The 23,199-nt window shown below is 40.6% G+C and overlaps 1 protein-coding gene across 3 annotated transcripts in view; it reads right to left on the bottom strand.

Moving 5' to 3' along the window:
• tprb (translocated promoter region b, nuclear basket protein) overlaps positions 1-23,199 on the bottom strand; it is a 31,294-nt gene that overhangs the window by 570 nt on the left and 7,525 nt on the right. Inside the window, exons 19-51 of one of the 3 annotated variants that reach the window (XM_039810521.1) lie at positions 22,948-23,082; positions 22,727-22,867; positions 22,343-22,511; positions 21,590-21,756; positions 20,854-21,006; positions 20,583-20,699; positions 19,907-20,110; positions 19,550-19,737; positions 19,189-19,336; positions 18,750-18,887; positions 18,369-18,500; positions 18,146-18,252; positions 17,811-18,021; positions 17,494-17,640; positions 17,015-17,213; positions 16,710-16,903; positions 16,134-16,207; positions 14,207-14,400; positions 13,728-14,018; positions 13,070-13,224; positions 12,885-12,965; positions 12,185-12,373; positions 11,909-12,058; positions 9,135-9,228; positions 8,253-8,407; positions 8,014-8,082; positions 7,806-7,894; positions 6,009-6,118; positions 5,776-5,874; positions 5,396-5,546; positions 1,847-1,968; positions 925-1,115; positions 599-694 (exon numbers count right to left, since the gene is read on the bottom strand). In XM_039810521.1, coding sequence (XP_039666455.1) covers positions 608-694; positions 925-1,115; positions 1,847-1,968; positions 5,396-5,546; positions 5,776-5,874; positions 6,009-6,118; positions 7,806-7,894; positions 8,014-8,082; positions 8,253-8,407; positions 9,135-9,228; positions 11,909-12,058; positions 12,185-12,373; positions 12,885-12,965; positions 13,070-13,224; positions 13,728-14,018; positions 14,207-14,400; positions 16,134-16,207; positions 16,710-16,903; positions 17,015-17,213; positions 17,494-17,640; positions 17,811-18,021; positions 18,146-18,252; positions 18,369-18,500; positions 18,750-18,887; positions 19,189-19,336; positions 19,550-19,737; positions 19,907-20,110; positions 20,583-20,699; positions 20,854-21,006; positions 21,590-21,756; positions 22,343-22,511; positions 22,727-22,867; positions 22,948-23,082 — 4,851 coding nt within the window. In that variant the 3' untranslated portion in view covers positions 599-607. The remainder of the gene's footprint in view (positions 1-598; positions 695-924; positions 1,116-1,846; positions 1,969-5,395; positions 5,547-5,775; positions 5,875-6,008; positions 6,119-7,805; positions 7,895-8,013; positions 8,083-8,252; positions 8,408-9,134; positions 9,229-11,908; positions 12,059-12,184; positions 12,374-12,884; positions 12,966-13,069; positions 13,225-13,727; positions 14,019-14,206; positions 14,401-16,133; positions 16,208-16,709; positions 16,904-17,014; positions 17,214-17,493; positions 17,641-17,810; positions 18,022-18,145; positions 18,253-18,368; positions 18,501-18,749; positions 18,888-19,188; positions 19,337-19,549; positions 19,738-19,906; positions 20,111-20,582; positions 20,700-20,853; positions 21,007-21,589; positions 21,757-22,342; positions 22,512-22,726; positions 22,868-22,947; positions 23,083-23,199) is intronic. The other 2 variants (XM_039810522.1, XM_039810523.1) reach the window with 2 other exon arrangements.

The raw sequence follows: 23,199 nt of genomic DNA, 5'->3' as shown, positions 1-23,199 counted from the left end.
TTAAGAAATATGACTGGAAAAATAGACTCAGAAAACCAAGGTCACAACGTAACCAAGCATTTCATTGCAGCAGTAAACAAGGAAGTAGGCTGCTCTTGTATTGATTTAAGACCATTTTAAGACGAGGGGAGAACATTTCTGTTTAATATCACTAAAAGTAAAGTTAGCTTTTGCTTTCTGCTTCTGACTCATTAAAAAAATAGACCCGAAGGAGAGCGATCTGCACCAGTCGGCGCCACACTGAACTGCACGCTGCAGTCCGTGTGTCAGGCGCGAATGAGTGAGTGAGTGCGAGAGAGCGGCCGTACCCTCTACGTTCTAACGCTGGGTTTTACAGGCTGCTTTTTACAACTGCAACTCTGCTGCCTCTATGCAAAAGTGAACTAATAATCAACCTCTAGCAAATGTTAATCCATTTGTGATGCTTTCATTGGTGTACCAGATAGGATTTAAATGCTTTTGTATGAATGTTTTGTTGCCAAACTCAAGCACCTTGAAAATGAGCCATGGACTAAATACACAAAGTCACTGTGGCCCTGGAACAGTTTCAAGCTCATGAGCAATGTCAGCACCATAACCTCCCAATTTGCGTGCTTACCTCCTCTCTTCATGCGGCCGCCACGGTGTTCTGGCCAGCGCTGCAGCTGTCTGCTGTGTCCAAGTCTAGAGGGTTTAGGTGGAGCACTGCTTGTATCTAGAAAAAAAATATATAACAGCAATCGGAATTGAGCACTAATTAAGTCCAGTAAAGTCAAATGTATTTTTATAGCACATTTAAACTGACCATATAAATAAAGCGGGTCAACTGCAGACAAAAACAATTATACATATATTCAGGCAGGGATCCAGATAAAATTGATGAGTAATGCAAAAACAAATTAACAACTATTATAAAATGCCAATTAGTAGCGGCACTTTAAGTACATTCAAATGCCAAAGGAAAGAGGTGGGCCTTGAGCGGTGCTTTGAACGACTCAGTAGAGGGGGCAGATCTGATGTGATGGGGCAGTTTGTTCCGCAGACTGCGGCCCGCAACTGAGAAGGCGTGGTCGCCCCAGAGCTTCTGCCGAGCCCAAGGGACGACCAGAAGTGACTGGTCAGAGGACCTAAGTGACCTAGGGGAGGGGGTATAGGGAATTAAAAGGTCAGATAGGTATTAATAAAATATAATGTATACTTTATTGATCCCTCTTGGGGAATTTCAATCAATTTCAGTCTTCACTCTGTTAATTTTATTTTACACACACACACACACACACACACACACACACACACACACACACACACACACACACACACACACACACACACACACACACACACACACACACACACACACACACACACACACACACACACACACACGTTTGAGAGAGGTCAGAGCGAGGGGGCCCTCCGGTTCACAAGCCAGGTCCCCACGGAGTTAGCTACTGCCGCCCCAAAAAGGGAACCAATCCATGCAGTGCTATTTAGTACATACTGCAGCTGCCCATACAAAGTGTGTACTGTTGCATGCAGTATGCACACAATTGGGACATACAATTTCTTCATAACCTTGCACTTTGAACTTTGAGTCTCTTGCTCATATATGCTGCTCAAAGGATTGTGGGTCAGAAAAGCATGCCGACTTGCTTACTGCATCTGATCGAATGCAGTGGGACTTGTACTTTGACTGGTATTTTTGGCATAGAGCATTTGACATACTATGTATTGGGACTGAGTAAATATTTTTCTGGTGTAGTCAGTCTTGAAATTAACAGGGAGCCTGTGGAGTGTATTAAGATACATAGGGGGCTAAATTGTCATTCACAGTAGGGATCTGCACAGTCATGTGGCTACACTGTACCTGCAGAGCTAGAGGAGGGCTCCTGGCTGGTGGAGGGAAGGTTGGCCTTGTCATATTGCTGGCCTGGCTCCTCTATATCTCCCTGCGAGACCACTGGATCTACTGACACTTCTCCGCTGGACCTGGAATAAACAGACCCACACACAACATGCTTGGGATCTGATCAAAATAGACAGTCATGCAGTCTTAAAATCACCTGCGAAAACATGAATGCAAGAAAATAAAAAATAAATCATAAGTAGGCCTGTCACGATAACACATTTTGCTGTACGATACATTGTCCCAGAAATTATTGCGATAATATTGTCTCTTTTATTTCTAAAGAATATTTAACAGTGGAACTGGAAGACATTTTAAATATCCACAATAAGTCTTTGATCTCCTTTAGTATGTCGTCTTTCACGCAGATGTACTGTTGTGGAATTACCGTTTGTGACACGTATGTTCTCAGACTACAGACTGTACTACATTTTACAATTATTTAACACTAAATATTAAATAATATATAATTAATAAATTAAATCTATCTAGCTATCTGCCACATGGTGAGTAAATGTTTGTACCAAAACAGTTCTGTTTTTCAGTCTTCATTTTGGCGAAGGTGCAGCTTCTGCTCCTCTGCAGGTCAGAGCTTTACCACACACACACACACACACACACACACACACACACACACACACACACGCCAACCTTGAAGAAATTTTATGAGTACACCCCCGCCCCCCCCACGCGCCCCAATCACCGACAGCCCACCGCCAATCACCAATGAGAAACCTATGAGATACTTAACAACATACTACATAATATAATTTCACCAATCAAGATTTATTAGTTACTTATTAGTAAGCGGACGAATATGGATTAATTAGATTAGATTAATTAGTTAATCCATAACCATATAGAAGTAGACCATAAATGTTATACAATTACTGCTATCACTCCTAACATTGAATTGAAAACAAACGTTGTACAGGAGGCACAGCCCATAGAAACTTCTTCCACCTGAAAATACATTGTTTGTCTCATCACTACCTTCTAGATTACAATAAATTATTATTACTGTGTAGAGGAGTGGATGAATGGCTGTACGCGTAGTGAAACTACTATACAAATGTTGTCTTATATCCTGTCCAATATTTTGTGCCCATATATTTGTTAGTCTAACCAACAGGAGGCAGAGAGAGCTAATATCTAGAGCTTAGATATGCCTAAGTACTTCTGTGTTAAAGATGAGAGTCAGACCAGGTTAACATGTAGCCTTCTTCTGATTACTGAAGGGAAATTAAGTAGTTTAAGTAATGATTTACTCATAAAGCAACTTTAAATAGGCCTAAAGCAACTACTAAAAAAAAGCAGAGATTGAAGCCTGACAGAGACACAATTATAGGCTAATAAATAACATGGGTCAGATATTTTAGATATGCTTTTAAAAATTTGACATGGGTGACATTGCATTATGTCAGTTGCCATCACATCACATAAATAGCCTAACTATTACCTTTATCTTACGTTAATCAGCACCTGGCCTTTCTAAAACCTTTTAGTTTTCTAGCCATTCCACCGCTTTTCTAACTGCCCACAACTAATGGGAAGGATGGCAGGTGTGATAGGCTAGCCTATTGACACCAGGTATGGGCAAGTTAATTCCAAAATGTAATACATTATTGATTACTAATTACTGTCATTTGAGAGTAATTAGTTATATTACAATATTACAGTTTCTGAATTGTAATGACTACTTTTGCTTTACTTTTGAGTTACTTTCACCAAAATAAAAGCGGGAGTATTCTTGGCAGGTAGCTTGTAAATTTCACCACGGGGTTAACAAAGTCTCATCTTTATCCACTTTAATACATCATAATTTATTCATATTATTTTGTATTATTAAATGACGCTGCAAAGTAACAAAAGCTATAAAATAAATAGTTAAGTAAAACGTTCAATAGCCTACTTTACTCTGAATTGTGGTGGACTAGAAGTAGCCTAATAAGTAGGAGAAAATGAAAAATACCCAATTAAAATTGAATCAAAGTAGCCGACGGTAGTATACCTACGGCTATAGTTACTTTCCACCGCTGATAAAATGTAATATTAGCCTACGTGTAGCAAGACTAAACATTAAATCTCGACATGTGCTAATTGCTCGGTCACATTGCTGTCGCCACTGACAGGACACAGATGTTGTCAGTTACCGTCTGGTTCTGGCTCTGACCACGGGGAACAGTGCGTTACGCTTTAACGCAGCGTAAACAACTCCGGAAAATAATGTCCGTGTCGCAAATGTATCTCTGCAGTCAGTTCAACCACTGAATTGTAACGAGTTACTCCCATCATCCATTTGTTTTTAATATCATTATGTTTCGGGGGGTGGGGAGTATTTGTTTATGGGACTGTGTTCGTTACCTGTTGCCCATTGGTGACTGATGTCGATGTCTGTCTTGCACACGGTGCAGAACGCGTACTGTCTATGTGAGGTAGCCTGGACATGTGGAGGAAAGGCCATCTCTCTTGTTAAGAAATCGTTCCGAACCTTTTTTTTGAGGCGGTTCAGCCATGACATGCAAGCCTACAGTTATCCGGACAGCCTGGCTTGCTGAGGCACTGTGACTGTATTGAATTAAACGCGCGAAGCATTTGGCTAGGAGGGGCAGGTGGGCGGAGGGTTAAAATGCAGCGCTATGATTGGCTGAAAGCTTTTCACTCCTCTGCTCAGCGGCAGAATCAACGTCACAGATGTAGATTGCATAGAAACTGAAACGGGATAAATGCGAGATGCAACAAAATGCGTACCTAGAGAGCAGCGAATCGTACAAGCGTACTGAAGGGTACGCAAAATGCGTACATGTTGGCAGGTCTGACACACACACACACACACACACACACACACACACACACACACACACACACACACACACACACACACTCACACTCACACACACAACACACACACACACACACACGATATACTTCCACACTCCGTGGACAGCTGTAGGCTTGCCTTGTACAGTTAATGTTCTGTGCATTGTCTGACACATGCAGCCACTTTCCTGAAACTGCTTGCGAGACTGACAAGTCCACAGTATTGTATGTATGTATTGTATGTATAGTATATCCGAGCCTGTCTCCACCGACTCCACCTGCAGGTTGCCAGCTGTGTGGTTTGGCTATCGTGACTGACAGCCCTAATCACAAGATGCACTTATTATAAACCTGCTAACTTTTACATTTCTCTGTTCAGCTCACTTCAATTTTGTTGCTGCAAAATGAGATTGTCAAGTACACAAACTGACCAACACATATATAATAATAGATCGATACTCGGCGTCTGTGTATCAATACTGTATTGCCACGGAAAATATCGCGATACTATGCTGTATCGATTTTTTCCCCCACCCCTAATTTCTGATATGAAGCCTACATGGCAACAAATAATGAATGTTGCAGTTAAAGGGCAGGGCCTGCTGACTGCCAGACATCTGAATTCCAACAGCAGCTGGAAAAAAAGACATATGAAAAGATTGACAAACAGCAGAGAAGAGTGAGCCTTACCTATCAGTGTCTGGCTCCAGGAAGACGTCGTCTCTATCCTCCCCTGTAGCGGCTGCTGCTGGCAGGCCTGGTGTGGACGTGCTCACCATGGGAACCGACTGGGAGGAGTGCTCAGCGGTGTCAGACTGTGCCACCTCTGAGAAGATTGTTACTGGAAGACAAGAACATAAAAAAAGAAGAAGAAAGAAATACACTTACTGACTCACTGATCTTCTTGAAGCATCTGATAACACTCCCAAATTTGACGCTTTCCATCCAGCTTACTGACTACTTTCAGAAACTGTAAACTGTGTTAAGAATGTTGATGAAAAGGGTCGGTCTACAAATAAACAGAACAGATGCTTTATATCAGACTGACTGAGACAAACGGAAACAGCTACCTGGTGCTGCAACTTGTGACGGTGTGGTGGGAACGCTGCGTCCGCCAGACTCCTCTTCGTGAGTTGCTAGGAACAAGGGGCTTTCATACATCCCAAGACCTGAAGACAAATAAAAAGTAAGAAGTTTTCACGTTTCTGTGAAGAAGAAAAAAAACAATCTTTCTGTTGCAGTTAGCTGGTGGGGTGTTTAATGCTGTTTTACGCAGACTGCACAACATGTGACGGCGGTGTACCTCCTTGTGATGCGAGCTGTCCCAGGTCAGAGTGCAAGGAGGAAGTGGTCTGTGGCATGTCGTCTGAGGGACCAAACCTGAAGCGAGGCACACCGGCCACTTGGGGAAAACTGACAAACAAAAAACCAGTCATTCAGTGGCATAAAACAGCAGAGTGACAGCAGTCCCAGGTATTTTAGGTCCTTTCCCCCCACTTTTTACTGTTAAATATAAATATTAGGGCTGTCAAAATTAACGCGTTAATTTTTGCGTTAATTTTTATATATTTAACTCGTTAAAAAAAATTAACGAAATTAATGCAGCTGTGTTTGTTTACTTCATGTGGCGGCTGAGAAACGTAATACGTCTCCATAAGAGCAGGCGGCGCTACTCTAGGAGGGATTTACCTGATTGAAGTAGGCCTACGGGCCAGTCAAGAGTTGAAACATGGACCAGTAAGATCCCAAAAGAGAAAAAAAGATGATGTGTTAGAATCCAGAAATGAATGAGCACGGGCTATAAACGGGACCGAGTACTAGTTCCGACATGTTGTCTCGTCAGGAGAGATGCGCCACCGGTAAGCTGCTGTTTCGCTACATGCGCCGTGCTGTGCTGCCGATATGTACGTCGCGCGATTTGTTTGCTTGATAACTGTTACGTTGGTCACGCTGATAAAACCTTATTTGCAGTCTGATGTTTAACGCTGTCGACTCGATAGTATCCGTGACTATATTCCAGTAAATGTTTGAAATTGGTGCGTCTCACTGTCACACAAGCTACTTCCTGGTTGCGGTGCTGGAATGGAAATGTAGTCAATAGCTTTACATTGGTAATGGATTGCTGTGCACAGCGTCGCTATCTAAAACTACACTCAATGTTTTCCCTTTAGGCCAACATACACCTTTGTGGTTTTGGGTTACTGGTTTAATGTGTAACATTGATATTGATGTGCATTTCTGTGTTTAGATATATGTGCTTTGCTTAGTCATTCAGATTAAACACTATGTATATTATAATATTTATGATATTAAGTACTGCCTAGATTGTAATTTATATTCTCTCTCTCTCTCTCTCTCTATATATATATATATATTATTCAGAATATGGTATATTAGGTATGTGGCTAATATTGGGGGTGGTGACAAAAATCTGCTCCCAAGTCGGACAGTTTCTAGCCGTTTCAGCAGCCTTCAGCAGGACTAAATAAGCCAAATTGTTGCTGCTGTTGTTCTGAAAGATATTAAACATTCTGAACTTAGCAGAACCTTTCCTTGTTTGTTTTCTCTTCATATTTGTAAAGTTAAGTGATTTAGCATTATTTAAATATCCATTACTACAAGCTTCAGTCTCAATTTAAAAATGCGATTAATCGCGATTAACTACAGCAAATTGTGCGATTAATTAGTTAATTTTTTTGAATCGATTGACAGCCCTAATAAATATTATCTAAATATTCACTTTAACCTCTGATTATAAAATTTAAAAAAAGGTAAATATATGTATGGAGGGATAAATGTCCAAGACCATAACATAGCAATCTGTATGAAAGTTTTAAAGTAATCTAAAAGATTGAAAGTAGTTTGACTGATATGTCAAAATAGAAACTAAAAGTACTTAATTAAAAAAAAGCAACCAACAGTACAAGTATAGAAGTTAAATCTATGCAGTAACTAATCTAAAAAACAATAACCAAACCCCATATAATGGCAGTAATAACAGATCATGTACCAGTGGTTTTGTTAGTATTAAACACAACATATCAAATGTTTCCTCGCCACTCCTACTTCCTGGTCTGTGTCCATTGTGTGTGAGACTTACTGAATGGCCTGGTCAAAACCATCTGAGCGGTGTGGCACCAGAGTGGGAGTGCTGGGAACCATCCTGTCATCATCATCAAAGAAGTGCTGCTGCAGAGAGAGATGGTAGAAAAGTGGTGAATACATACCAACACACACAAAAAGGTTTCACACTCCCATTTCTGTAAATAATGAAAGGACTTAAATCTGTGATGTTCTAGAGGACTTACAGAACTGCCCGGCACCCCGGGAGTGAGCTGAGGGACTCTGCCCACTGACTGACGACGAACAGGCATACGCTGTGGGGTTACATTTTACAAAATTGATTATCATAGCTTGTGATCTACACATAGAAAGGACATTAAAATGCCAAACAAATATATCCATGAATAACTCAAAACAATAACAATTCTGTTTAAATTTATATTCTGCTTTTCCTTATGGAGGACAAATTACTCTTCCGTTATACCTGAACCTGAGCAGGTGGTCCCAGTTCTGATGTCGGGGCAATGTTCAGGCGAGGGGGCAGCTGATGTGTTGGTCTCCGTGGTGACTGGGGCATCCGTGTACCAGAACTTGTGATAGGTTGTTCTGTGGAGTACGTCTCCATTGTACTGCCCTCGACTAAAACAGTAGAAATGCTCAAATAAGCAGAGGTCCATTTTATTTGAAATAAATAAGAATTGGGAACAAAAGAAATGATAAAAACCCAACCAATCCACACTTCATTTATAGCCTCTAAAATTCAGATTTTGTGACGATTTTTTAAACGGCACAAATCAAAAACAAATTACTTGAAAGCATCCAAAAGTTACTAAAAATTAGAGAAAGTCATTATGACTTGCATGTTCAAGAAACAAACTAAAATGATTGTATTTCTTTTAAAAAGGGGTACATTTATGTTGTAGGGAAGAACTGAAAAGGTGTGGCACACTTTGTAAGTTCTAAACATTGTTTGGGTTTCCAAAAATAATTACATTTGAAAATCTGACTGGTTCCCTACTGGAAGTAGTATTATGTGTTTTTTCTAATTATGAGCCCCGACTGGTCTAATGTACTCAAGTTTAACGTTGACCCCTAGCTATATAGGGTCTTAAAATAACTTGAATCATTAGATTCATTTTCAAAGTAAAGCAACCTTTAAGTGCCCTTGTTAAAAGACCTTTTTATTGTATTTTGGCTAACACACACGTACAAAACTTCCGTTCAGACAGACAACAACATATTACAGCTTTCTCAGTCATCGTCAAGTGTCAGATAATAATTGGATGGCGGGACAGTTTGTGAGCGCATGTGGAGAGTCTGAGGTGGATCTACGTATGTGCGTTTGACAGGGTTTCCTGGATCTTACAGCTGTGTGTCTGGGAATCTGCTGGCCTCTGGGTGGAGTCAGACGCCCCCAAACTCTCCTCTGTCTCTGTGCCCGGGTCTGTTACATCAGCTCCCTGAGAAAGGAAAGAACAAAAGGAAATAAAGAGAAAAAGGGAAAACCACAAAGAGAATTTAAAAGTTAAAATGTATAGTGAGAAAAAAAGAGAAAATGAGTAGAAAAGACAAACAGGGTAGAATTGGAGGAAGCAGGTTATGGATGGTTCCCACACACTATAGATGCCAGGATATACTGGCAGAGCTCAGGATACAGATTATGATTCATTTTCTCCCTATACAGAACAAGGGTGCCCTTCAGAAAAGGCCAAAAACGATGAGTAAACACAGGTATACTTCCATATGTGCATAAGTTTAAAATGTTGAGGACCCATAAAGAACCCACAGACAAAATACACCATTTTTAAATTGGACAAAACCATTAGTTTGTCACTCTATTCAATCATTTTATTTGTCATGTGAAATCATTTTAATCATATTCTAATGCTTTGTTTGACGGTTTACTTACATTTTACATGCATTTTTATTAAACTCAGTTTTTCTTGTTTACAAATTTTATGTTCTGCTTTGTGCTGCTGCCTCTAAAAAAATAATAATCATTTTTTAAAGCTAGCAGACACACCCGGTATTAACTGTAAACCACAAAGACAGATATTCTATTTGTATTCAAAACACTATTCCAAATTCTTTCTCAATATTGTAAATTCATTTTCCAACCTGATTGCAGAGATGAGGAAATAAACAAACAATAAAACAGAAAACCATCTAATCATGAAGCCAACATGGATACCAAAAGTAAAAAATAGGGCCACCAAACATGATCACCATGAGGAAACATGATGATGTGTACTTTAAAAAGAGAGCATATTGTTGTCATGCATGGTATGATGAAGAATACATGCAGCAAATCAGCAGATTTGGCAGCCCATTGACTATAAATACATTTCACCAAAAAAGATCAACACATGGGAAAAATAAAGAGCATGTTTGTTAGATTAAAATGTATTCGACTAAAAGAGTGGCCGAATAATTTGCATATTATGTTAGTATAATTTTATGTGTCAAGTGCTTTTTTCAAGTTTAATAAATATATTTTATTACAAGATAGCTTTAAATTACTCAGAGATTTTTTTCTGATTTGTATAGGTCTTTTTTTTACTTTCCACTCAGGTTTACAGGATTCAGGGAATCAAAAACAACTACAAACAACTTAGAAACTGTTCACGATGACCCCTCTAATGCCTCTAAAATGTCTCATATTTTAATTGCTTTGTAAAACAGCTGGTATGGCCATTTTTCTTCTACCAACTGCCTTCAAAAGTAATCAATTATGATTTAATGTCCAAACCACCCCCACAACAGTGGTTACCAGATTCCCCACATGTAGCTTACAAGTGAAAGACCGTTGACGGTCCCTTGGAGACACTGACTCATCCCACTGAACATATTCAACTAAGACTAGAGTAAAAAGGTAAACAACTAAAGTCAACAGCAATAAACAGCTTTCATGCAGACAGAAAGTTACAACACAGGGGCAAATTGCAAGTGTAAGTCAAATGAGACAGTGTTAAAAAAGTGGGTGTGATCTGGAAAAGGTACATACATTTGACTGAAAGCGTGGGAAAGGTTAACATGGTGTACTGGAAGTGAAAGTTGTGTGTGCGGATGTATAAAAAGTGTTAACTGTGAGTACATTATGTTTCATAGGCAATCAAACCTAGTTCGTTTGATGAGGGAGATGTCCCTAAACAACGGAAAGAGGCAACTGTTGTCCCCATACCAAAAAATTTCCCTCCAAACATTTATGAAACTGAGGCCGATCTCATTAACAGCTCAGCTCTCAGAAATATGCAAACAGTTTGCTGGGCACTGGATCTTATAATATGACATCATGCCAAATCTAGATCCTATGCAGTTTGGCAGCCAACACAACCGTTCCACAACACACAATCTTGTTATTTATTAATTAGTTTAGTTTATTATTAGTTTATTAATTAGTTCTAGTTATTTCAAGGCCTGTGATGTTCTGGGTTCAGTGTGCACACTAACTACAACTGATTTTGCCAAGGCCTTTGATGCTGTGGATCAGTCTTTTTTTTTTTTCAGCCAAGGAACCTTTACAAGATTGAGAATATACCAGAACCCCCTTATGTATGTCCCTTGGAATAATTTGACATAGCCATTTTTGTTTTACACTTCTATAGTCTTGGTTATGTGAAAGAACACCAAAAGAGCAATGTATGAGAAAGATAGAACCTGTATTAAACATATTTGCAGATTTTAAGAGTCAGATTTGTTAGATTACAAAGTAATCTGTGAACTATTAGATTACAAAATTTGAATATTATTGTTGAACTATGAAGCCAAATTTATAATAAAGCCAATGAACCTGGAAACTTTTCTCGGGCCCCTAGCAGAGTGCTACTCCTCTTAAGATAATTGCTGTAAATCACAAACAAACAGACCATCCCAAGATGTCGGCCTGTGAGATATAAGAGATCACCAATCCCCTATATGTGAAGACTCCTAAATGACAGCGGATTTTAGATTTCAGATAAGAGATATCAGTTTTAGCTTAGATAATTGCGATTTGTAAGTTTGGGTCTATTTTTAAGTTCATTATGTTGTGATCTATTTAATATTGGCGTCATTTTTAAAGGCAAAATAATTCAGTATTTTCAATGACAATTGTCTTTATAAATCTGTGATAATGCTGAAAGGTCAACAAACTAAATAAACCTCTGTGTCGTCTCCTTCGTAAGCCTCGTTGCCGTCTCCGCTCCCCTCGTTACTGTCCTCTCCTTCCTCCCCCATCTCTCCGTCGTCATCCTCCTCATCCTCTTCATCTTCCTCCTCCTCTTCTTCCTCTTCCTCCTCCTCATCGTAGTCCTACATTGAGCAGTGGTCACATCATTAATGGCAGGAAACCAAGTGTTTTTTTAAAAGACAAATTCTGCGACTGGTGTTTAATGCCACTTTACTTTTTTTTTTAAATGCTTGACAGAAACTCCTTACCTGATCTTCTTCCTCTTCATCCTCCTCTTCCTGTTCATCCTCACTCTCTGTGTCTGTTACTATGACGATCACTTCGTGCTGCAGCGGTTCAGATGTGTCACTTTGGGTCAGGGTAACCTCTTGGTCCATCGTGACAGACTGGGAGGTTGCACCCTCATCTCCTTCCTCCAGTACTGGAAACTCCTGTGTCTGCAGGGCAGAACAATGGACACTATAAACAACATGCAGTCTGCTCATTTACACTCTTTTGGAAAAGGTAATATCTTCCATAAAAAGGTTTGATACATGTAGTTCCAACAAGTAATTACCACATTGATTCTGCTTTAACTTTACTATACTGTTACACTGTATACTGTTACATTCTTTCCAAGGAGATAAAATTTCATGGTGAGTCTATAGCTATAAGATTTCTTGATGATAAAAATCATTCAGCGGGCCATAAAAATCATGCAGCGGGCCATAACTCTCCAGCATCAAAAGAATGTTCATGTTTTTGCAACAGGAAATGTAAAACACTTGCAGCATATCTATATTTCTGAAAAGCAAAAGAAAAAACTGCCAACTCTGACTGAAGATACTCTAATCATTACAAAACAATGTGGTTAACAGCAAAAGTGAAGATAATGTTGAGAAATGCTAATAATGTTACTGCAATGAGGTCTTCGGGATTTATTATTATTTATATTAGGTTATGGCCTACCTGGCTTGTTTCTGCACCGTCTTGACTGTCTGTTGGTACCACCCCCTCAGCCTCAGCACTGTCCTCCACCAGCACCTCCTCCTGATGAGAACACACGGCACCTACATGACATAACTGTACAAGTTTGCAGATCATTTAAAACAATGAAAATACCTATTAAGATTTCTATGTAACCCCCTCCTCACCTCTGGACCCACTCTTTGGATGATGCGCAGCTTCTTAGGTATAGGAGCCCTGGACGTATCCTCCTGGGTGGACTCTGTGTCAGTGACCATGGTGACGCTTTCCTCCTCCTCTCGAGGCCTCTTGGACATGGAGGAGGTACCTGGTGTTGCTGAAACTAGAAATAAGGCATGGATATGGTTAAGAATTCTCCCTTCTGAAATGATACTTTTAAAACCACCCCATGTCTAAATTGTGGATTAATCAAAACATATTTTTTTTTAGCAGCAAATAATAAATTAAATGGGAACTCAGTGTGGCTTACACTGGATAGCTGTACCAGCAATGTGGGCCTGCATTCATGTCTATCATTGTTTGATCTTTAGCAACATGAATGGACTTGACTGTATTAGTTTCCCAACGTGTATGACACAATTCTAAAAATTAGCATCTGTATAAACATCAATACCACCACATCACTCCGAAATCTGCAAAACAGGAGCCTAGGTGTTAAATCAAACCATCAAATATAAGTTTATTAAAATATGTATACCTCTGCTGTATCTCCTGTTCATCTTTTATACCAATATCTTCCCAAAATACAGCACTAATATAAATGTGTATTGTTATTCCATATAAAAAACCCAAATTATCTTAATTTTTAACAGTTTAGTTTCTCACCAGTCCCAAACACAGAAGAAGTGGAGGACGTTGAAGGCCATTCCACCTGCGAGCTAGGGGTTGCCTCAATGACCACAGGTGATGGCTCCTGATTAGCTGGTTCTGCATGGGTCATGCTCTGTTGCTGAGTGGGTTGGACAAATGCTGTGGCCTGTGTCTGGGTCTGCTGCACATTCAGCATGGGGCTTGCTAAAGTGGTCTGGACGTTGGGACTGGCGGACCGCACCGAGCCGCTGGCACTGCCGTACACAGTGACATGCTCCACTGGTGGGCCTTCAGTAGACTGCATAGCTGTAGAGGATTTAAGTTAGTGGAAAACAGATTTAGCTTTCCATTGAGCCTGTAGCTGCATTTATAAGACTTAACACACGCACAGTGAAAAGTCCTTTACTAGAATAACTTTTGACACTCATCTTTAGGGGCAATAGTCCTAAGGCTGGTTTCCTACATTGGAAGCTTATGTCTGAAGCTAGACTTACCTTCCTGGGTCTCCACCTGTGTGGTAGGCATGACAGTAGCTGTGGGTGTTGGGGTGGGTACAGTAGCTGGGGTAATCATTGGCCTGATGCTTGCTCTAGGAGTGGGTTTGTTCCCCGGATTGACAGGCTGCTTACTGCCTGTAGCCACAGGTGTTGGCTTAATGTTGGCAGTTGGAGGCTCAGATGTGCTGGCACTGACAGAGACAAAGATCAGGACATGAATAATGACCCTACTAATGTACATTTTAAGAAAGACTTGACCAAGTCACAGCAAGTGCTGAAATTTTAAATATTCCATATTTTAAAGCATCAATCTGATGCATTTGAGATACATTTTTTGCCAACCAACAGTGTAATATTTCAATATGCACTCATTAAAGTTAATTTGACTGGCAAAACAATTAAAGTCCTTCTGACATTACACAATAATAAAAGTCATAATCTTTAAAAACTAAAACGTTTTGGATCAATTTTTACTTCTTCCAACCAGATGTTAAATAAAGAGTCAATGTGGATTCACATATTGCAATAATATTATAATCCTACAATGAATCATTGTGAAAACTAAACGTTACTACTTTGGCCAGGTCATCATCAAAAAAGAGAATTAGTACATTCATGATTTTGTCCATGTTGATATTAGCTGCTTTATTTACATTTATTAAAAACGTTGCATTGTTTATCTTTTCATATAGCTAGACATGTAAACTCTAAGACAAGGCCGTTATGTTTAAATACCTGCCATGCTGAGCCCAAACAGACAGCTTTGTCAAGGCAGTTTGGGCTTCAGACAGCTACAGTGAACGTGCACACACGTATCGTTTGTATAACGGTCGGTCAGTAAAGGAACAGTTGCAGCAGTAGCGGTCGTTGCCGGTAACGTACTTGTATGACACGTGCATGAGTGCACGGACCGAAGCTTTGTGACTAGCAAGCCCTGTCTTACCGCTGCTGCCGTCCAGTATCTTCCTTGAACATGCGCTGCAGAAGCACCCGGCTCCCTCAGTTTGAGGCACCAAGTGCTAAACGGCTTCCCGTCTCCACCCTTTTCTTCTTGTCTTCCATTCATGCCCAGTGCAGTTTGTTTTAACTACTTTCTCAACTAAAGCTGCCTGTATCTACATGCTCCAAGTTTGATAAACTTTGCCTTGATTTTTTTTAGCCGCGTTACCACGGAGACCACACCGCACTCTCGCTTTTCGGCAAAGACCTGCCCTACTTTGCATCTGATTGGCTAGAACTCGTTTCATTGGTAGGAGGAAGTTCGATGATCGGTTAAACCCAGCGAATCAAAAACAAATCCCATGTGGACTTTTTAATTTATTTATTTTTCTAAAATATTCATATGCCAGAAATCCGGCACCAGGCCCGATTACTTTCAACCCTGTGTTAGTTAGAGCTGCGTTCCTCTTATATGATTGGTATGTGAAATCAACTGACTCGAAAATATTAAACCGCATGCAAGTTATTTTTTGTTTTTTTTTCCTCACGGCCGCACGCCGGAGATCCGGCACGATGCCGGAATACTTTAAGCCCTGCAAGTGTACTAAAAAACCTTCCAGAACGGCAGGAAAAATGATGATGTGTTCACTTCTATATACATACCTGCAAACTCAGAAGGGCTGAAAAAGGTGACACATCATTCAGTTTCCTCTAACATCCGTTTTTGGAGCATCAGAGAGAAGTGGAGGCATTTAAGTGGCATCTAAATAAGGCACCTAAATCCGAGTTGCTATTTGGTCCGGTAGATAACAGTCGTTAAGGCCGTATCAGCACCCCCCCACCCTAAAAAATAAAAACTCTTCGAATCTACACGATCCATGTGGATGACATTTTCCCCATTCAAAACGGTGATTTTCGCCGAAAAGCGACAAGTTTGCAGGTTGCACTACAGTGGAAACAATTTTTTTGTGGTTGTGGATCATACCTGCCCCTGTCTGCCGCTGGGGTCGTCTTCAGACTGATCTGTCTCTGTTCTGTGCTCCTCTGCTGTTCCTGGGTCTGAAAATCAGGAAAGAAAGACAAAAGTCATGATGGGAACCAATCAAGATACTGTAGTCACCAAATTTGTAACAATGCCACTTGAGATGCTTTTTTAGACATCAGGAAGTTGCCATTCTCCGATCCAATCTAATCAACTTATCAATTATGTATTCAAGACATTGCCCATGGACAATCCTCCTAGTTGTTTCATATGACGTAGAGGTAACTAACTCTTCTAACTCCATTAAGAAACCTGAAAATGTAAGTTACATTTTACAGTGCTGAAAAGTTTATGTTGTTTCTAGGAATTTATGGCAAGGTACTGACAAAACTAACATCTAAAGAAGATTTTATTTGTAAACAATAACTGCTGATAAGAAAGTTCCAACTCTTTTCTTGACATCCCATGTTTAGCAAATTACCCATTACATGTGTTAAACTTCAGCTGCGTACTTTCTGTAAAATGAAAACAAAATTGTAAATGTGTGGCTTGTGAAGATTTTAAAGCAGACTCTCCCACCTTGCTGGGACCTGCCTCAGGTGGCTCGTCTCTCTGCTCTTGTCTCTCTTGTTGGCCTCGCAGGTCTCGCAGTTCTCTCTCCTGTCGACTCAGGCGGCCCTCGTATTGAGACTTGAGAGCGCTCACCCGCACCTCCAGCTCCTCACGCTGCTGCTTTAGCTCCTCATTTTCCTTCTGCAACTGGTCTTTGGAGCCTGGACATAAATCATTTAGGTCAGAAACATGTACTAACACTACAATAGGGGCAAACAGAAGAGGCATGTATTATGGGTCCATTGATTGTAATATGAAGGACAGCTTCTCACTCATGAGCTGGTTGATCTTCTGCTTGGCATAAACAATGGCCTTCCTGGTCTTCTCCTCCTTCTCAGTCATCTGCTGTCTCAGCGTGTCCTCCTGAGAAGCTTTATCCTGCAGCTCCTGCCTCAGCCTGGTCAGCTCTGCCTGCAGCCTGGAGGACTGTTCCTGGGCATTACGCCCTTCAGTCTCACGCTCTGTAACAACCTGTCACAGGCCAGGAAGACATGATACTAATGAATCTATGCATGTAGAAAAAACAAGCGTATTTGGGGGAGCACTGTCTATATAAGACTTTTTTCAAGAACATTTTTGCAGTGATATTAAAAGGTTAACTATGGAGGCTATATGATCTTGCAACCCGATCAGTGTACAACAAGCATGTCCTGTCTCCCTGACAGCAGGCTAAGAAGAACACTAGTCTAACTGCAAAGTGGACAGTTCAGTCGAAGGCGTTAGCTGAAACTTGTGTGACGTGTGGTTTAACCTTGTTGAGGTTCTCCAGCTGTCCTTCCAGCTCTCTGGTCTTTGCTTCGGCCTGGTTCAGAGAATCTCTGAGGCTCTGCAGCTCCTGAACCGAGGCTTGACGAGCCTCCTCCTCTTGGGATGGACCTGCTGCAGCCTCGGCTACCAACTGGAGGATACACAGTATCAAAGGTTAATTATGCTCAAACAACCACAAAAGGGGTGGCTTAAGGCAACTATTCAAAATGGATTGAACAGATCAATACAACCATGCACCTTTTGTTTTAAACTTTGGATTAAAGAATAAGGCAGTGTGATTAACAGCTACTGAGCTCTTACCTTGTCGTGTTCCACCTTGAGTTCATCATACTGAGTCTTGTAGCGGCGTCCAATCTTCTTGACCTGGGTAATAGTTCGCCCCTTCTCCTGGAGTTCCTGGTTCTTGGTCTCCACTTCCTTCTTCAGAGTATTCCTCTCATCAGTTATCTTACTAACATTTTCACGCAAGTTCTGTATCTGGCTTTGCAGAGATGCCGTTAGATTATTGCTCCTATAGAGAGAAATAAAGAGATTGTGAAAATGATACTAAAGTTGCAGAAAAGGAACTGGTGGAATTAAATAAGACACTTAATATCCTGGTCAATTAAATTCAATAGTTAATTTTAATCCCTCACCTGAGAACCTCCGCTTTAAGTTTGGTACCGTCCTCAGTGAGCTGCAGAATGCGTTTGAGATGGGCCTCCTTCTCCGGATCAGAATCTTTTTGCTGGGTCACCAAATGCTAAAAGTACACGAGAAAAGGTTTTGAGTTAGTGGTGGGGAAAAAAATGTGGCTGATGTATTTCTCCCCATCTTACAAACAACATTATGTATTTTCTTTGTAGTCTTTTTCCTTACCTGGGTCCGAGCTTTCCAGCGCTTGATCTCCTCTTCCAATAACTTCTTCTCCGCCTGCAGCATGCCGCTCTTCTCACTCAGCTCAGAGTTGGCCTGCTGCAGTGGCATGATGTCTGACTCCAGCTTTTGTACCTGAAACACAAAGAAGATGAGCTGAAACGTCTTCATTTGGAGGCCTACTCAGGAATACTTCACGAAAATGTAACATCTTATAATCCCAGGATAATGGAGTGAAGTGGTTAAAAGTGTAAAAAAAAAACAGGAGTATGTCCTTTTACTTTATTTGGCTAAATAGATTATATCATTGGTGCATAGCATATTAAAAAGGGGGGCACATCAAATACAACACCTTCATTTTTTCTATAAAATCAAAAATTATACCTTTGCTTGGGTTTGCTGCAGTTCTTGCTCCATCTTGTCCTTCTCCTCTCTCAGCATCTTGTTGGTCTCCACCAGGATGCTCATAGTTTCCGTCTTCTTCATCAGCTCATCATGCTGAGACAAGGTCTTTGCTGTCACCTGAGTAGGATTAGCATTGGGCTATTAGTCACATATGGTCTCTCTGTAGGTTTGAGTCCTATTGGCCAGGTTAGACTCATGTCTCGTGTATTTCGTTAAGTAAAATGTCCTTGACCTCACTTTGACCTCCATAGAGGAAAGTGAACAAATAGAGGATTTCTTTTCACAAAGCAATGAAACTTCCAGGAAAAGAGATTCTCTGTCTTCCTATTGACAATCAACTAAATTGACTAATCCACAGATAGGATTTTTTTTAGTGGACAGGAGAAGAAAATAAATAAAAACGAGCAGAAAAACATACCTGCATCCTCTCCTTTGCAGCACTCAAGCTGTCCTGCATCTCCTTCAGTTCGCGTTCCAGGTGCTCCACCCTCAGACGATAACGCAAACTCTCCCCTTGGGCAATCTCAAAACGAGACTCTGCAATCTCCTTCTCCCGTCGCACAAACCTGTGATGGAAAGCAAATAAGGATATAAAAAATGATGAAGAACATGAAAGGACAGGAACAAGACCATGGGAAGGCATACTAGTAAAGATTGCGGCATCCAACCTCCGCTTAATTTTTCCAAATGACATAAAGCAGAATAAACATAACAAATTATATTGGCAAGGTTCCTTGAGTACACAAAGGATAATGCAATTTGAAATAAACATGCATTACCTGAGAATCTCAAGGACTTGGTCTTGAGATTTGCCCTCCTCAGTCAGGGAGATGTTCATGGGACTCTCACTGGCAGCATGTTGCAACTTGTCAGCCATCTTGCTGCTCATCGTCTGGATCTGCTCATGCAGGAGGGTGTTCTGCCTCTGCAACTCCTCATGGCGGCTCTCCATCTTCGACATCTCCTCCTATAATATGAGCAAAGAAATTAAGATTAAAACTTATTGCTCACTCCTATTAAAAACAAGCGGCTGGAGAAAATAATCATTACCACCTTGAGTAAAATGTGATTAAATCAAACCCAAAATAAATGCTTTTAAACTAGGTTATTATATCTAATCCTGTCTATCAAATCACCTTGATGATCTTCTCCTGCTCCCCCCAGGAGACCCTGGCCTCCAGTAGCTCAGCGCTGACCCTCTGGGCTCTCTCATCCAGCTGGTGTCTGAGCCCAACAGCCTGCAGGGCCTGAGCCTTAGCAGCCTGCAGGGCTTCCACATCTGCTGCATGCAGCATCATCTCCCGCTCATACTTATCTTGTGCTTCGGCTGCCATCTTAGCCTAGGAAATTGGAAAGAAGATTTGAGATAATCATTGCATGTTAAAGTAATATTGATCATCTTTTCACTGCCAGATCACCATGATATCTGGTTTACTAGATGTCTAAGAGATATAGAAATAACTGTTTTTGACATTACTTGTTTCAATGTGCTTTGTGATCACTCAGATAGGTATTTAGAGAAGGGAGACCTATACAGATATTTTATACAATTTGACAGAATATAACAAGATGTAATTAATCTCTTCTACTGATAAAATAGCAAAACATGTTTTTTAAATATATAACTAATTGTACAGAGGGATATGTTAAATATAGAGGGGGAAATGTTGACTTAAGAAATTGCGGTGGCTTATGCACAGCTTCCTCTGTGGGAACATTCTCTAAAGATAGATGAGATAAGGAACCAAAAGGTGGTCAGTGTCAGGTACGCTGATTTTAATTAGATTATCAGTAATAGTGATAGCTGCTTACTTGCTCCTGGCTGTCTTGTAGAGCTTGCTGCTGCTGGGCTTCAGCTACTGCCAGTTGCTGTAGCACCGCCTGGTGATCTGCCTGGGCACTGCTCAGACTGTTCCTTAGACTGTTCATCTAACAGACACACAACAAATTAAAAATGAACAGTGTTCCTTACTTGTATAATGTCGCATAAAACTGAACACCAAAACAGTGCTTAGAAGAAAACTCTATAGCATTTTGAATCAATATGTGTAAAACTGGCTTAATAATGTGGGATTTAATATACCTGTTCCTCCAGAGAGGCCAGGGCTCTCCTCTTCTGTTCCTCTAAATTGTCTTTGTCTTTCTCTGCTTCCAGAAGCTTCTCCTCCAGCCTACGGTGCTGCTTCTCAGCCTCCTTTATACGAGCTTCAATGGATGAGCGTACCTGCTCCGTTACCTGGTGATTAGACGTTTGCAAATATAAATATTTCATACAACAATGACCTTCATTAACTCTAAAAATGTACCAAGGTTTGTTTTTGACATGTTTTAAATAAAAAATAAAAATGTGTATATTTAGGATAATCTTTATTCTAGCCAACACAAAATGCCATGACCTTTGCGGTAAAGAATAAAACAAATTCAAACAGGGCTATTTTTTTTTTTTTTTTTTACAAATAGCCCTGTTATTTGCTTAATTGGCAAGAGGCATGCTGACAACTTGTCTAACTCAGCGAGGTTCTAGGTAATAGTAGGCAGCCGCATATGAAAATTAAATATTGCAATAGAAAGTGGTGTCAATAAATTTCCGCACGTTAGAATTCAGTTTAATGAAAATGCAGCATTTCTCAACATTGCATTTTCAAATATCTTACAGTGTAATGGAATTAATTACGATCTTTATTTTTTGTCAGATCATTACCTGGAGTGTAGTAGTATTTATAGGTGTTTTATTTTAAAATCGTCAACGTTTTTATGGTTATACTCAATGGTTTTATGAGAGTTGGAACACTGACAGGCAGTTTGGGTTTGTTTTGCACCTGTTTCTCTTTATCCAGGGACTCCTCCAGGCTCTGAGCCATGGCTCTGTACTGCTCCATGCTGGAGGTGGCTGCCCTGAGGCTCTCTGCCAGCTCTTCTGCCCGGGTTTCAGCCAGCCGCAGGCGGCACTGTAGGTCCTCTCTGTCTTGATCTGAACCCGGCAGGCCTGAAATCAGAAAGCATCACGGGCAGAAGTGAGTGACCAAATTGGACAAAAGTAATAATAGTATGCTTTTAGGAAAGGAGGGTGGATTATGGACTAAGTACATTGTTAGAAGTATGTACTTAAAACCCACAAACATTTGACAAGAGTGTGGCTCAGACATTTTATAATGTCTAAAAATGTGGCTCTTTTACTGGATCACGTCTCATATAAATTGTTATAACACCAGGAGATGAAACCATAGCATCCTAGCATATTTCTTTTGAAAAAGTAGGTCAAGTCGACAACAAAAATAGACAATTTATTTGTGTTCTTATAAAATTCCCAAAAATGCAAACTAGCATGTAAATGGTGATTGCAGTGCACAGTAATTACACAGACAGGGACTTTACGAGAAGCCATAAACAAATTGACTTCCAGTGATGTTAATTTAGGATATATTTTGCTTACATTTATGTGGTCATGGGATTTGATAACAACCAGTGGAAATACTATACATTTAGGTGTGTACATGTAGGGATTCCTCTGTGTTTTGTGCTGTTTGTTATGTACGTCTGCGGTGGTTTGTGTGTGGGTTTGTTGTGCCAACCTCTGATAATGGACGTGGTGGGGGAGCTCAGGGTGTGACGTGCTTCGTTGCTGCCTAGCTGCAGCCGGAGTGTGTTAAGCTCCAACTCAGCAGCATTCAGCAGCTCCTTGGTCTTCTGGTGTAATGGTAGCTGTAGCTCAAGCTGCCTCTTTGCCTCCAGCAACTGGATCTGTGCATGAGAAATCAGTAACATTGACAATTAAGCTTGTTGTTGTTGTTGTAGTAAAGGTGGTATGTTCAAGATTAAACTGTTCTTTAAACCCAGTAAACAGTACTGATTTATCAGTACACCACAACACCTTTGCACATAACTTAGGCAGACATAACTGAGGAGAAACCATTGTGTATACTAGCACCAAGCAGACCAATTCATTTTATGCTTACTTCCTGGTTTCTGCTGAGCAGGTGGCGCTGTTCCACCTCATGCTCCAGCCTCTTCTGCAGCTGGGAGATCTCTCGTTCCTGCTTCTCCAACTGGCTGTTTAGACGCTGACGTGTATCAGTCTCTGAACGCTCAAGAGTGGCCTAGAAGAGGACAGTAGTTATAATTTTGAACTGTGTTTATGTGTGTGAAACAATGAGTGACAGTCATACTTATAGATTACCTGAATGGCCTGGAGGTTGGTCAGCAGCAGGCTCTGGCTCTGTTGTTGGCTCATGATGGACTCTTTCTCCTGATTCAGCCTGGACTCCACTAGCTTCAGCATGTCTCTCTCCTTACGCAGGGTCTCAGCATGGCCCTAAGAGACAGGAGGAGATAATTCTAGATGGCTCTACTATTCCTCAAGCAGTCCGAAAACCAAATTGAGCACCACTGCAATCATGATGATAAAAATGCAAAGAAAACAAAATCAGGC

This window comes from Perca fluviatilis, chromosome 9 (assembly GCF_010015445.1).
Source record: "Perca fluviatilis chromosome 9, GENO_Pfluv_1.0, whole genome shotgun sequence".
NCBI lineage: Eukaryota > Metazoa > Chordata > Actinopteri > Perciformes > Percidae > Perca > Perca fluviatilis.
This window is presented reverse-complemented; position numbering and strand designations above follow the sequence as displayed.